At 32.1% G+C, this 16,543-nt stretch overlaps 1 protein-coding gene across 2 annotated transcripts; it reads right to left on the reverse strand.

Moving 5' to 3' along the window:
* Positions 1-1,826: 1,826 nt before the first annotated feature.
* LOC129810146 (solute carrier family 25 member 44) lies at positions 1,827-11,480 on the reverse strand. 2 transcript variants are annotated; one of them, XM_055860448.1, is made up of 4 exons: positions 11,257-11,480; positions 11,036-11,171; positions 10,239-10,941; positions 1,827-2,340 (listed from the first exon to the last, which is right to left on the reverse strand). In XM_055860448.1, exons 3-4 carry the CDS (start codon positions 10,876-10,878, stop codon positions 2,021-2,023), a joined length of 960 nt encoding a protein of 319 aa, XP_055716423.1. In that variant the 5' UTR covers positions 10,879-10,941; positions 11,036-11,171; positions 11,257-11,480; the 3' UTR covers positions 1,827-2,020. The 2 variants fall into 2 exon arrangements, with proteins under 2 accessions (XP_055716423.1, XP_055716422.1); XM_055860447.1 differs by having other exon boundaries at positions 11,243-11,480.
* Positions 11,481-16,543: the final 5,063 nt, after the last annotated feature.

The raw sequence follows: 16,543 nt of genomic DNA on the forward strand, positions 1-16,543 counted from the left end.
CTTCCTTAGTTTATTACTTAGGTTGCTGCAATGTCTCTTTAAGGGACCAGGCCGACCAGGCCTCTCGCACTGACTTCCTCCAGATCTGACGACTCTCCGACAGCTCGTACACAGCATAGGTCGCTGTCGAAAAGTCCGTCCTATCGAAGGCTCCTTGCGAGTTTTTGTAACAATTTTGCTTTTACCAGGGAGGGGTTATCAGCCCTTCACCCAATCCTCTCTAGAAGGACAAGATCAATTATTCGTTAGCCTCATGATTTCCCACTGGTGTTGGTTACTCACCTGAGTGTACCGAGGAAGGAGAAGAGGCTATGTATCGCATTACCTCCCCATTCAGACCACTAAATAATAATAACTCTTAGTATCTTTTGATAAACTGTACCCCATGCCATGTAAAACGAAAAAGGACCGAAAAAGGGTCATTTAATTGTGATTATTTTATTTCGAAATGTCCCTTTCGAAATAAGAAACCCCTATTGAGCTTCCCATAGATCAAACATCTTCTGGCACATAACATCTTTTCTGTGAAGCTTCATTTTCGAAAAACTAAGTTTTTCCGAATATTCATACTACATAGTAATAATTGAAACAAAAAATATGTTAAAAAATCTGTCACATTTTTCCAAATTAATAAAAACGAAAATGCATAATGGTTCAGTGAACCGGAACGGCCAGGACTCATACAAATAATAAGTACCAGAATATTCCCCTCTTTTTAAATTTTCAACGCCATATATATCGGTTTTTATTTAATTTTTTTAATAAGCTATGTTTCCCTAGAATTAGTCTTTCGAAATTTCGAAATATTCGAAATAAAATGTAAAACCTGATTTTTGGGAATTACCTATAACTCCTTAAATATCCACATCCAAAAAAAACAAAACCTCTATCTAGGTCCTCAGAGTAAAATTCTCTGTCTTCCACTCCCTGTAATGAATCCCAGTGTTAGCAACACGTGCCTTTTTAGTCTAGCTGACACTAATCCCTCAATATGCTTTGCTCCTGTTGCCCTTTCTGCCGTTTAACTGATGAGATCGGTCGTGGTAAATTAGCGGCAGACGCAACTATGCATTTTGAGAAGAAATATATGAATTGAATTAAATTGAAATGAATTCACTGGTAAATAAGGATCAAATTGATTCAAATTTGATCATTTTGCAAAGGATGGTTCAAATTTAAAACTTTGAATTAACATTTATTATAATAGAACATGTTTAATCCTAAACTTATTACTCACAAAATATTTCTCTTATCATAGTGAACAATATAGATGACTTTTTATTAATATCATTCATTTATTATTTAATTTAAAAAAAAGTGATATTTACTAATAAACTTTGAACTTACTAATTTAAACTTTGAACTTACTAATTTACCAGTGCAGTGTTGCTTTACTTTCTATTTAAGCCGAGACACACTTGGGTGGATTATAACAGACAGCGGAGTAATTTTACCTCAGGAGCCAACCATTAAGGGAGATTTTTCAAGGCGCGCCCGGTGCATAGTACAATGAATACTTTTCGAACAATACCTCCTTAGTTGACAAGGCTAACCTTTTGGAACCTTTGGAATGAATCTTCAGGCCTTGCTTTATTTCTGACTCACTTACAGTGGTTATGTAACATCCCCTAATCCCAGACGCTTTTCATGACACATCTGATAACTAATTGAGATAAGCTGTTGCTTAGGAAGATCGATTGCAAATTTTATGAAGAACCCTGCTCCAGACATTCCCTAATCAATTTTCCTTCAACTCTGTCACCGAGCAACCAAGAGATAAAATATGCCCAACTACACAGAGACACTCAGTAAATAGAAAAACATAATTCATCTTGTCTACACAATTATATTACACTTTTCATCAATTTTTTTTCTTCCTGAGAATAGTAACAAAGCCGTAAAACAATCTTGTGTATAAGTTATTATGCGTAAAAGAAAAAAAATAATATTTTTTTTAGACTTCAATTTGCCTATTACAAAAAGACCAGTTACAATTAATTGTACACTGTAAAAAGTGCTTTCACCATTTTACTAAGTGTTTGTATTGTTCCTTCACAGATATCCTTTTAATTGTTTCATAGCCTAGGATAATGCTAAATGAGAATGCTGCACTCTGTACCAGACGTGCTGACAGTCCCTTGAAGAACATGTGCATCTTCTCTTCGGCCCACAGCTCATTGAAGGCCACCCGGATGGAGCCTAGGCGCTGCACCTGAAGCCTCGCTCGCAGAATGTCCAGAGGATTGGTAATGAGAGTTGTGGTGAAGCCACCAAAACTACCAGCGATGCACTGCACCAATAAATGAGATGACCAATACGGTAGGATTTTGTACAGTTGGTCTGTAACATGTCAAAGGGCAGAAAATGCATTTGAGAAGATTCTCATCTTCACTGAGAGAAGAAATAAGTTAAATGTTAAATCAATTTAAATTTTAGGGGGAGGTGGGGCTATTTTGAGCTATGGGGCTAAATTGATAAACAATTTTTTCGCATATTTCTAAAGAAGGCAGGGCCTTGCAATTATATATTTAAAATTAATTAGCAGATTCCTTTTAGAAGTACGAGAAAAATCGTATATCAATTTAGCCCCACAGCCAGGGGGGGTCGGTTTCCTATACTTCCAATGCTTTAGAAATGGAACCTCAATTTTCTATATACCTCTCACTCATTTGTTTGGAAAAGAATAGCAAATGAGGGAGTGAGACAAACAATAGCAATTTTCGATGGAAGAAAGAATCTTGATTTTCGGACTCTAATGCAACTTAAAATCAAATGTACTCGGGCAACTTTTGTTTAAATAGGGTAAAGATCATATTTCATTGAAAAGATATGATGAGAAAAGAAAGATAATCGTGTAAAAACGAAAAAACCAATCTGTAAATAATGCCCGAAATGACATTTCAAGAGAGTCGAAAGAGAGAAAGTGGGTGGGGGAGAGACCTTCACGGGAAATATGTGATTCGCTCAAAATTATTACTGGAAAATAAACTCAGGTCCAAGTTAATGAAATTTTAGATCTATTGTGTTAATTTGGTTGAGGTGTTATTTCTTAAAATAAATTAAAAAATCAAAGAGAGTGCAAAAATTCTCTCGCGAATCTCTCAATTTTCTCAATTTGACTCCCCCATAACAACAGTTCTGCAGTTAGGATTTTCATAGGACATGTCCACTGAATTTTAAAGACATGTCTTATTCGCATCCAACACGTTATAAAATCTATTGAAATACCAAATTATTTTGTGAAAAGTGTCTAAAAACTAAAAAGAACTAAATGATATAATATTGTTGAATAAAATAAACAGCAATATGAAGAAGTAAGGCGAGATAAAAATGGATAAACTCACAAGGGAGGTTCTCGGACTCGATATCGAGTTCATTCATGAAACTTTGCATATTACCTAATTTGGGCATGCCAAATTCAATGGTGATAGTCAAAAACTTCGATAGGCCTCGATACCCCCGCTACAGGGGGTGGGGTTGGGGTACAAAATTCATAATTTTGGCTCTAGCCGTCAGAGGGTTGGAAATAGCGATTTCGGGTCTTCGGGTGACCCCCCCATAAGTTATCCTTGGGAATCTAAATATGACCTTCATTTTCCCCCCATCCCTCCCCTTCTCTTAAAAAACGTGTTTTTTGTGATATTTCGAAAACTAATGATCCGATAGTTTTCATTGTCGGATATGTTTTAGATGTTGTCCAGATGGATATTTCGTCCATACATACCAATGACCTTGAAACATTCCTTCATATCATTTTTCAAGGTCAAATGTATTACGCTTTAAATATTCATTTTTTTTCAATCAGTTTTATCAAAGTATGATTTTTTATTAACGCTTATTTATTTAATAATGAATATAAACCCATTTAAACCGCTTTAATGCCATTGACATGTTTTTGACATTTATATGTACTTCAATTACAAATATCATTTTAAAAATACTCCATATCTACCAAATTCTAATATTGGGCATTGACTTTTTTCCTAAATTAAGACATTAAGGTAATGAAATTTTCATGAAATTTGTGAAATTTATGAAATTTTATGAAAGTTATGAACATTTTCTGGATTACGTTTTAACGGTTGCTGATTATTAATTTAAAATTTATATTAAGGATTATAATATGTGAATGAAATGAAATGGCACATATCATCCAATACGACAATAATGTATTGAATTTCAAGTATATAAAGACCTACATGCAATCATTAACACAAAATGCTATTTTCTGATAGGCTTAACTTTTAAAAATAAGTATTTTGAACTCATACTAGACATCTTAAGAAAATCTACACAGATCAATCACAAAGCCGGGAAAAAAGTATATTTCAAACATGTACAGTTCAAGCATAAAACGACTAACCCCGTCCTACAAATAGATAAAATATAAAATTAAACGGTAAGTGTACTTAAAATCATGCACAGCTGAATCATAAAACGGTTAATTGTGCGCCTAAATTCACGCACAGATCATTCATTAAACGGTAAATGCGCTTAAAATCACACACAGTTCAATTTAAAAACGATTAACCCTTTAAGGACGATTGTAATACCGTTTTCCCATAAAGAAAATATTTTTTTCTGACCACCTAAAGTTATTTTTCCTTATATTTGTACGTAATTGCAAAGTAGAAGGTTAAGGAATCTAGGATATTTTTTAGAAGTCTCCAGGTATTTCCTACATATGAAATTTTTAAGCTAAAAATTGACGAATTTTTATACTTCCAATTTTTTTTAAACAAAACCGTTCTGGGGAAAAAAAAACTACAAGACTCAAACATAATATTTTTCATTAAATTGAAAATTTTATCATTCATTAGTATTGACAGAAAAAATACTTGAATTTTTTGGCTATTTATGTCCCTATCGTTCGTAAAGGCAATAAATTAATCAAATCACACTCTGTTGGCATTTCGAAGTCAAGATATAAGACCTTTTACTGCCTTTGGTCGATGGTTTTATTTATATTGCTGATTTTCGGTCCGCGCAAACTGTCTTGTCGTTAAAGGGTTAAGATTGCGCTTAAAATAACGCACAGATGAATCATAAAACGGAAAATCCGCTTAAAAACACGCAAAGTGTGATGATAAAACGATTAACAATTCAATCATAAAACGGTAAGAACGCTTAAAATCACGCACTTTCCAGTCATAAAACGTTAAATGTGACTAAAATCACGCACAGATGAATCATAAAACGGAAAATGCGCTTAAAATCACGCACAGATAAATCATAAATCGGTAAATGCGCTTAAAATCACGCACAGCTGAATCATAAAACGGTAAATGTGCTTAAAATCACGCACAGCTGAATCATAAAACGCTTAGGACTGCATTTACTGTTTTATGATTCACCTGTGAATGATTTTATGCGCATTTACCGTCTTCTGATTGAATTGTGCGTGATTTTAAGCGCATATACCGTTTTATGATTCAGCTGTGCGTGATTTTAAGCGCATTTGCCGTTTTATGATTGAACTGTGCGTAATTTTAAGCGCATTTACCGTTTTATGATTGAACTGTGCGTGATTTTAAGCGCATTTACCGTTTTATGATTCATCTGTGCGTGATTGTAAGTATACTTGTCGTTTTATGATTGAATTGTGCGTGAATTTAAGCGCATATACCGTTTTATGATTCAGCTGTGCGTGATTTTAAGCGCATTGGCCGTTTTATGATTCAGCTGTGCGTGATTGTGAGTATACTTGTCGTTTTATGATTGAATTGTGCGTGAATTTAAGCGATATCTTAATCGTTTTATCATTAAACTGTGCGTGATTTTAAGCGCATTTACCGTTTTATGATTGAATTGTCCGTGATTTTAAGCGCATATACCGTTTTATGATTCAGCTGTGCGTAATTTTAAGCGCATTTACCGTTTTATGATTCAGATGTGCGTGATTTTAAGCACATTTATCGTTTTATGATTGAATTGTGCGTGGTTTTAAGCGGATTCTTAATGGTTTTATGATTCAGCTGTGCGTGATTTTAAGCGCATTTGCAGTTTAATGCTTGAACTGTGCGTGATTTTAGCAACATTTACCTTTTTATGATTCAGCTGTGCGTGATTTTAAGCGCATTTTCCGTTTTATGATTCATCTGTGCGTGATTTTAGTCACATTTTCCGTTTTATGACTGGAAAGTGCGTGATTTTAAGCGTTCTTACCGTTTTATGATTGAATTGTTAATCGTTTTATCGTCACACTGTGCGTGTTTTTAAGCGGATTTTTCGTTTTATGATTCATCTGTGCGTGATTTTAAGCGCAATCTTAACTCTTTAACGACGAGACAGTTTGCGCGGACCGAAAATCTGCAATATGAATAAAACCATCGACCAAATGCAGTAAAAGGTCTTATATCTTGACTTCGAAATGCCAACAGAGTGTGATTTGATTAATTTATTGCCTTTACGAACGATAGGGACATAAATAGCCAAAAAATTCAAGTATTTTTTCTGTCAATACTAATGAATGATAAAATTTTCAATTTAATGAAAAATATTATGTTTGAGTCTTGTAGTTTTTTTTCCCAGAACGGTTTTGTTTAAAAAAAATTGGAAGTATAAAAATTCGTCAATTTTTAGCTTAAAAATTTCATATGTAGGAAATACCTGGAGACTTCTAAAAAATATCCTAGATTCCTTAACCTTCTACTTTGCAATTACGTACAAACATAAGGAAAAATAACTTTAGGTGGTCAGAAAAAATTATTTTCTTTATGGGAAAACGGTGTTCCAATCGGCCTTAAAGGGTTAATCGTTTTTAAATTGAACTGTGTGTGATTTTAAGCGCATTTACCGTTTAATGAATAATCTGTGCGTGAATTTAGGCGCACAATTAACCGTTTTATGATTCAGCTGTGCATGATTTTAAGTACACTTACCGTTTAATTTTATACTTTATCTATTTGTAGGACGGGGTTAGTCGTTTTATGCTTGAACTGTACATGTTTTAAATATACTTTTTCCCGGTTTTGTGATTGATCTGTGTAGATTTTCTTAAGATGTCTAGTATGAGTTCAAAATACTTATTTTTAAAAGTTAAGCCTATCAGAAAATAGCATTTTGTGTTAATGATTGCATGTAGGTCTTTATATACTTGAAATTCAATACATTATTGTCGTATTGGATGATATGTGCCATTTCATTTCATTCACATATTATAATCCTTAATATAAATTTTAAATTAATAATCAGCAATCGTTAAAACGTAATCCAGAAAATGTTCATAACTTTTATAAAATTTCATAAATTTCATAAATTTCACAAATTTCATGAAAATTTCATTACCTTAATGTCTTAATTTAGGAAAAAAGTCAATGCCCAATATTAGAATTTGGTAGACATGGAGTATTTTTAAAATGATATTTGTAATTGAAGTACATATAAATGTCAAAAACATGTCAATGGCATTAAAGCGGTTTAAATGGGTTTATATTCATTATTAAATAAATAAGCGTTAATAAAAAATCATACTTTGATAAAACTGATTGAAAAAAAATGAATATTTAAAGCGTAATATATTTGACCTTGAAAAATGATATGAAGGAATGTTTCAAGGTCATTGGTATGTATGGACGAAATATCCATCTGGACAACATCTAAAACATATCCGACAATGAAAACTATCGGATCATTAGTTTTCGAAATATCCCAAAAAAACACGTTTTTAAGAGAAGGGGAGGGATGGGGGGAAAATGAAGGTCATATTTAGATTCCCAAGGACAACTTATGGGGGGGTCACCCGAAGACCCGAAGTCGCTATTTCCAACCCTCTGGCGGCTAGAGCCAAAATTATGAATTTTGTACCCCAACCCCACCCCCTGTAGCGGGGGTATCGAGGCCTAACGAAGTTTTTGACTATCACCATTGAATTTGGCATGCCCAAATTAGGTAATATGCAAAGTTTCATGAATGAACTCGATATCGAGTGAGAATCTCCCTTGTCAGTGCTCCAAATTGTAAGTTGCCCAAAATAGTGCCATTTTCATATTAGTATTAAATATTTAATTCCCACGAAAATATAGCAAAAGTCTGGTAAGACGAAGGATTTGTCCGAGGATGTTTTTCCGACATGTCAAGTGACATTATTTATAGGGCTCTCTCTCAAAAAGAATTTTCTCGAAAGAGAGAGCTCCAATTCTCAGTCGATTTTCAATGTGTTCGGACAAATTATTTTCCATAAACAGTGTATTAGGTGATAGTTACTAATTAGTTTTAGCATTAGTGAAAATATGGTTGAGGTGTTATTTCGGAAAACAGTAAGTTTTATTATAACTCATTCGAGTCGGGGGTCTCTCTGAGAGAATTATAACTCCAGGGTCAAATTAGGTGAATGTGGACAGAGAACTCGCGCTGTGATTGGCTTATTTTATTTCTCCCAAGTACGTCCGAAATCGGTTTGTTTGGGAGACAGCGATATCAAAAAATGTTCCATTTTATTCTTGTTTACGAGGGGGCTTGCCCACAGCTCAAATTAGACCCACCTCCCTCTATAGATATAATTAAAGGTTATGAAAAAGGTAATAATGCTTTTATATGAAGTGTAAACGCATATTTTACTGCACAAAATGAAGATAACGAATCTCAGTTATTGTAGCAGCAATAAATCTTTAAACAATATTACAAATGATGAAAAAATCAATTATATAATATAATAATCGAATTTTATCGGTTAGTGCTATAAACGATTATCTCAACAGCTCCAATCAATTTATCATTTATGGAAAATTCTCCAATTTTGCGGCACTTTATGAAAAATAATCAACATTGACATGCCCTTCAATTTTCAGTTTTATTTATTTTTTGTTCTTATCAGATTTATAGCAAATAGTAGAACGGATTCTTAAATAAAGTTATAAGCAAGTTTAAATGATATTTAAATATACTTTCAAAAGTTACTTAATTTCCAAAGTCACGAAAAAAAGAATTCTTCTTAATAGGGGAAGCTGGGGCAAAATGTAGCAAATCAAAAATTTCAAAATTAAAACCAAGATAGAGGAGATCGAGACTTCAAATTTTTGCCATAAGTAGGCCTTATGAATCTACCTAGAGTTCAAAAGCAATACTTTTAAAATCTGAATAAGATATAAAAAAAAATATTTACATTACTAAATATTGGCCTTTCAGGAAATGTCAATTTTAACCAAATTCATTTTCAAATATTTAATTTTAATTTTATTTTTTATTTTTAATTTAATAATCCCAAAATTTTATAAAATACTTTTGCCAAATTGTTTATTTGCGAAAATCATTTTTTTTTTAATTTTTATCTTTGCTTTAAAGTTACGCAAATTACAAAAAACATCAGTAGAATCAACCAACTTTTTTGCAATTAAACTACATAAAAAATATTTCCTTAAGTTGTTGTGAATTCCTACTGGGAACTTACAAAATGCTTATAAATCGTATAACCTACAAAAAAAGGTTCGTAAAAGTTTGTACTTATCAAATGTTGGTAAAAAACAAACAATGCTTATCAAGTGGTCATATAACAAACAATGTTTGTCAAAAGAGTACAGATTTTTACAAAATTTTTGTGTAGTAATTTTCTTGTTTCAAAAAGCATTAAAAATGAAAAATAGATGAATATAGTTTTTTATGTATAGGGGAGAGTGGTGCAGTTCACACAGCTGATTTTCTATTCAGAGATCATTTGCAAAACGAATCTGAATCATTTTCAAATAGGATAAAGTGGTACAAATTGGACAATGGTACAAATTGGACAGGGCTTTTTTCTTGATAAATTTAGTACTTCATTTTTATTTGTATATTTTTAATGCTTTAGTTTTATAATTTGGTTCCTTGTGCTTAAAAACAAATTTTGTACTGTATTTATCAAGAAAAAAGCCATGTCCAACTTGTACCGGCGAATTGTCCAACTTGTAACACTATGTCAAACTTATATCACTTTACCGTAAACTATGTTCCGTGACTTACTCAAGAATATTGACTATCTTAGAATATACAGGACAATTCAAAAATAATTATTTTTCGACCTAAAAATCTTTATTTTCGTACGTAATGCATTCGTGTAACGACCCTACCTTCCCCGAAAAATACTAAAAAATATTTATCTCAACACATTAAAAAGATAATTAAGTTTCTGGTGATGCCTCTGAAATCATTGAAAATTACAGATAGTGATAATTCTGTGAGCACAAGTAAATTTGCGATAAGAAGCAAGTTTATAAATAAAATTAGGTAAAATAAATGTCTGGGTGCCAAAGTAGTGAACTTACCTTGATAGAGATGATAGAAGGCCCACCAGAGCGCGGAATTCGGAACATAGGCCATCAAACTGGCCGTATATCCACGATAGAAACCAGCAAAACCATCTCTCCTGTAGATCTCTTTGGTAATACCGGCTGCCAGCCGAAAACGTCCCTTCTGTGGCTTGATGCCCAATGGATTGAGACCTGCTTTGTCTGTAGCTGGCATCCCTAGCACCATCATATGCTGCGAGATGACGTCGAAGGGCACAATAAGCGTTTGCCCGATAACTGAAGCACATCCACCAGCCACAAGGGCCTTGACCCGTTGCCCAGCCCCATACTGGCCCAACACATGGCGTACACTCTCATAAGTGCTGATGTAGAAAACACCCGAAACCAGCTGCACAGAAGATATCCAGAAACCCCGATAGAGTCCAGAAATCCCATCGGATTTGTAAATCTTTGAACCAGCATCCAGCATGCCCGAATAGACGTCGTTCCGGAATTGCACCTGAAGCTGCGTCTTGATCACAGTGAGAGGATAGAGGCAACAACGCACCGTGAAGGAACTCAGCATGCTCAATGGAAAGAACCTGGCCTTGTCCATCATCTCCCACTCGATAGTCTTGAGAAATTTCGAAGACTCAGGCTCACCTGGAGTAGACATGGTAATGCATATCCTTCTGACTACAACAATTTAACTAATAACAATCCGCTATTCTAAGATAATCTGCAAAAATAAAATTACAATTTAATCTAAAATTAGTAAGTATTTTCAGATGCATAATATCTCATTTATGCACAATAATAAATTCTTTCGTCACCTTTTTGCACGATTTCATCAATTCTATGAGAACATCAAATCATTGTTCTTGGCCAAATGGATAAAATCACTGCCACTTCCTGCTACATCCGTTCTGGCCATTTCTCACAGGACACTCTAAACAATATTCTAAGAATCTGCAAAAGACGCAAAAATCAATGAAATCAGAGGACAAATAAACACTTTTCCTGCCAATTTTTTCCCTCACCATATCTTGCTTACATAATGCAATGCGCGTTGTGAAACATTTTTTTGCACTTTAACACATTTTATGGTCTACAATAAGGTGGAAACTGACACAGAAAGATATCTTCTACTATTCATAGTAGTACTGAAGGGTATAATCGGTGTGTCCTTATAATATTTTTACATAGAAACTGTGTAAAAACTTATCTGTAAAACACTTTTTCTTTCGTCAAATTGACATTTCTCCCAATAGAGGAGACTGAGGCCAAATTGAATACATTGCCTTAACTTTTGTTTGATCATTCCAAAAATGTACTCAATATTGAGTATAATCTTATTGTCTTTAAAATTAAATATTAAAAGAAATGTATTAGATCGTTCTGGGTTTGAAGCGATTTTTATTTAAATATCATATAATTTTGTGAAATCATCATATAAAAAATAAAAAAATTATCTTAAATTAAATTATTAACATTCTCAGAACATTTTTTAATTAAAAATTGAATATAAAAATTATTTTCATTTTGTAATTCTTTTATTTCATTTACCTCATAAAGTGAACTAAAAAGATAAAAGAAAGTACTCTACTTTCCCCTATAAAAAACTCTTTAACAGACAAGTAGAAAGCCTGTCAAATGTTCAAAAAGCATACAGTAAGTTACCGAGAGACGTGAACACATGAATTCTTTTGCTACACTGACCTTATTCACTAAAAAAGTGTTTCTGTTTTTGGGACACCTGTGCCCACTTGTCGTTAAAGGGTTAAGTATTTGAAATAAAAATAGGGTGGTAACCTTTTACAAATTTGTGGCAGTTTATTTCAAAAATTATAAATAATAAAATAAACTAAAATGAATAAGATAGCATAAAAATGCATAGAAAAGGGTAAAAAAGAAGTAAAAAAAAAGTAAAGTTCCGCGAAGTAAAAAAAAACTTCGCGGAATGCTCTATCATACAGTAATTTACTATCAAAAGCAATTGGTTAGAAAAAAATATTTGGACCGTAATTAATTAAATTTGCTCAGATATCTTTGTAAAATTTGCAAACACTTCCAAGAAATATCCTATAATATCTTCTAGAAAAAAATAAATAATGATGTCAAAGTCTGAATACACAAGAAATTAAAAATGGACTAAGAACTGGCACACAAATTTAGAATAAATTTAAGGAAAACTATAGAGGTCTAATTAGAAACAGTAGGGGAAAGTACTCTCCCTTCGAACGTTCATGCCTTCGAATAGTGTGAATTTTCTTTTGTTTTTCCTAAGAGACTTACACATTTCTATTAAATATTAGTTAGCTTATCATCAATTATTCATAATTACAAATTATGTGAAAATCTCTTAGGAAAACAAAAGAAAATTCACATTATTCGAAGGCATGAACGTTCGAAGGGAGAGTATTTTCCTCTACCTTTGCATCTCTTATGTCGTTCTCACACTAGAAGCAATTTTCGTCAAAAAAAATGCCTTTTAAAAAATTGACGTTACTGTCCACAATAATTGGGGAAATTTTCTTTAAAAAAAACATTTAAAACAAATGCTCCTAATGTGTAGAGGCTTTTATAGGAGACGAAGATAAGGACGTAACCTTTGTAAGAGGGGGGCCAAATTGGAAGATTCTTCCCAAAAGAAAACGGTCCTTGAACAAAAAAGAACGAGAATTTTCTCCAAAATCTCTAAAAAAAAAAAACCAATTGGTTTTAATTTGAGTTTATGTAAAAAATCAATAAAATCCTTACTGAGGCTTTTAGGAAAAAATCACCTAAAAACTGTTTTCTCGCGGAAATTCTGTTTTTAATCCACTTCTTCATCGATTTTAACGATTTTGATGGATTTAGACAGAGGGATACAAAAGCGTTCTCACAGATCTGAATATTTTATCGGAGGAAATTGCATTTTAAACTCGAGAATAATGTCCTAAAAAATGTTCATAGACCAAAAAGTTTATTATTGCCTCTACATATACTAGGAGCAATCAAAAACAAAATGCTTTTTAAAGAAAATTTTCCGTAACATAGGCAGAAACGACAAAAGGTTTTAAAAAGACAAATTATTGACGAAAATTGCTTTTAGTGTTTTAAAGCCATTAGACTCTTCAGACTTGAAATATTCACTTAAATCTCATGAGTTTTTCTGAATGGAAATTCCGATAAAGAAAAATGTTCGTTTATATGATTTAAAAAGAAATTAATTTGAATCTAAGCTTTCAAGCGGATTTTGTAAGCTGAAAGCTTGCTAAAACCACTAAGAAGACTTTACCTGGTTTACCTAGTAAGACCGGTTATGGTAAGACGGCGGCAGATGTAACCATGGCTCTTCATTGGGAAAATAAATGTAGATAAAATAAATAAATAAATTAGCGGAAAAATTGATCAAAAGTTTAATAGAAAATACTCTTTACAATTCACAAAAAAAAAACATATTGAAATTTTCTTTCAGAAAATTATTGCTAACCATATTTAGATTATTTTGAAGCCAGATATCGATAGCTCTAGAGATTCACTAAGCCTTCTAAGACGACATTGTATAACTTTGAAAAGTCTTATCAAAAACTTCTTCAAAATTTTCTCCAAAGCCTATTTGAAAATTTTTAAAATTGAACTTTGTGAAACGCTTTAAAACAAATCATCATAACCGATTTTTAATCCAAAATGATTTATTTGGTTTTATTTAAGGTTTATAAGATTCAACAAAACACATATCAAGACAGCAAAAGCACCTTGTATATCCGTATGGGGAGTCTGTGCAAGCAAGGATCTCTTAAATAAGCTACAAAGAGCACAGAATAAAGTCGTTAAGGCAGTTTTCCGGTTAAATAGTTTCACGAGCTCAGAGGTCCTCTATTCAAAATTATAAATAAATAATATAGAACAGACATTGAAATCTCAGCAACTCATTCACATTTATAAAATACATAATAAAATTATTCACACTAATCAAACATTACAAACACAACAGAATCCTAAAAATACTAGGCAATTTAAAAAATTACAAATCACTAAACCAAATACAACAAAGCATGGAATTAAATCAGTTAAATATTCTGCAGTTACTCAATACAATAAAATATTGCCACACCTGTCAGAAAATGATTGTAAAGATCTATATTTGTTTAAAAAACGTATTATTTCAGTAATTAAATTACAATAATGACACTATTGCTTGTTGCTTGTTCGTCTGGTTCCCATATTGTGATTTTTGTTTTTGATACTTTTAAATGTTCAGAAAACTTTTTTTTTTCAATCTAGTAAAAAATATGTATAGTCCTAAGATGTACCTTGTGTATATGGGCATGAATAAATAAAACAATTCAATTCAATTCAATTCAATAGGGGGCAAGCAATATTTACTCTTAATTATAGAGAAACTTAGGAGGTGACCTGCTTATGCAATCGACTGGTGTGGGCACCATACTGTCGCTGCTCTCCGTACTTCGTCTTACCGCTTGTACAACTCGATACGAGCTCATGTCCGTACTCACTGAGATCGTACGATTGACTAAACCAATACAGTCGACTTAAACCGAGAGACGGATTACTCTGAAACTGATATGGAAATGTAATCTGATCATCATTTTGATTATAATTACGTTCAGCCGTCTCTCGGCTTAAGTCGTAAGTGCGTTTAGGGCATAAGACGGGAAACTTAAAGTCTAAACTTGGGTGAAAATGTTCTTAGGGTGAGCTAAAACTTAATATTCTTGAATTATTCTTGAATTCATCCTTTTTTATTTTTTTTTTTAAATATCGTGTAGGAGCACAAATTATCCTCCCTGGCTCTCTCTGTTCCCTTTCGCAACGCCCTTTGATGAAGATTTCATCTTTTTGATGATTATTTAGAAACTTTTATTCACTTATTTTTTTATATGAAAAATTTTCGTAGTTTATTCTACAGAAGGAATTTCGATCTAAGTAAAAAGAAGTCAAAATATCAGTTATTTGGTACTCAATATCTCTGAATTATAAACTGATAGTCCATTTGCGAAAAATTGAAATGATTGAAAAAAGGTGATTTTTTTCTGTTAGAGGCTCTGTAATACTGGCTTTAGGCATAATGTTTAGCCATATGACTTAACTTATCTAAATTCTTACCAGGCAAAATTTTACGAAAATTTGAATTTGAGACTTGATATTAAAAAGCAAAAGAATATTAGATTTTGAAAAACTACTAAAATTCAATTAAATTTAATTTAATTGCCATTGACAGGAGTGGGTTGGGGTTCAGACTTAGGATCAAATCCACCAGGTCATTCTTTACTGCCTGTCGATACTTCCCCTATTTCAAGAAGTTGTTCCGATATTCTCCCGTTATTGGGATTCTGAATTTACTTCAACCGTCTTTTCCAAAATCAGACCTTAAAACTTTAGAATCTTTCATTTGGAATCTCTCAATATAAAGAAGATACTCTTAGACGGCTCATGAATATTCTTTACAAGTTAACAATATTTTATCGGGTTTTAACAAAATTTCAACTTACAGAAGCCATCTATACATAACAAAATTCAAGAGTCTCAGATTATAGAAATATTATACCTTGTAAAAAAATATTTAGATAAATTAAAGTCATTAAAAATATTAAATTATCATTAATTAAACACTGGGCATCAAACTAAAACAATTTGTTTTTATCCGGTTTAGAAGACATGGATCAAATTTTTCTACGTCATATTTTTTTTATTTTTAAAGTTTCATTTGTTTTATTAGTAAACCTTCTAAGTTGCAGGAACTCTGGAATTTTATATTGGACCCTAAAAGCTTATCAGAATTGTTTATTAATAAAATCAACGAAATAATTAATATTTCCATGATTTTTTGAGATTATAATTTATAATTTCACAATTACTTTCAACAATTTATGTTCATATTAAAATTGATTTAATTAATGTATGACCAACAAAATAATTCATCCATTAGATATTCTACAAAATATTGTACATCATTGCACTCAAATTAGTAAATTAAATAGAAAATTCCAAGGGAAAATTAATTAAAGTATTACACTAAAATTGCAAATCATGGATGATGACTTTAATGCAACTTAATTAAAACATATTGCTACAATTCTGGGTATTGTATGGAAGCTACTGATTAAGCTCCAACTACTGTACATACATAAATTCAACAAATTGGATCATTCCTTGAAACGAAAATTAATATTTGCCCATATAATAGAAAGTTTGTCATACGGATTCATGCTTCCTGTGAGCTTTATCCTGATAATGTTATTCTTTGAAAATCATACATGAAGAGTAAACAAAGAAAACAAAAATATGCGACGCCATATTATCTATTTAGTGATTATTATTATAAATTTATATGT

This window comes from Phlebotomus papatasi, chromosome 1, assembly GCF_024763615.1.
Source record: "Phlebotomus papatasi isolate M1 chromosome 1, Ppap_2.1, whole genome shotgun sequence".
In the NCBI taxonomy this organism is placed as follows: Eukaryota; Metazoa; Arthropoda; class Insecta; order Diptera; family Psychodidae; genus Phlebotomus; species Phlebotomus papatasi.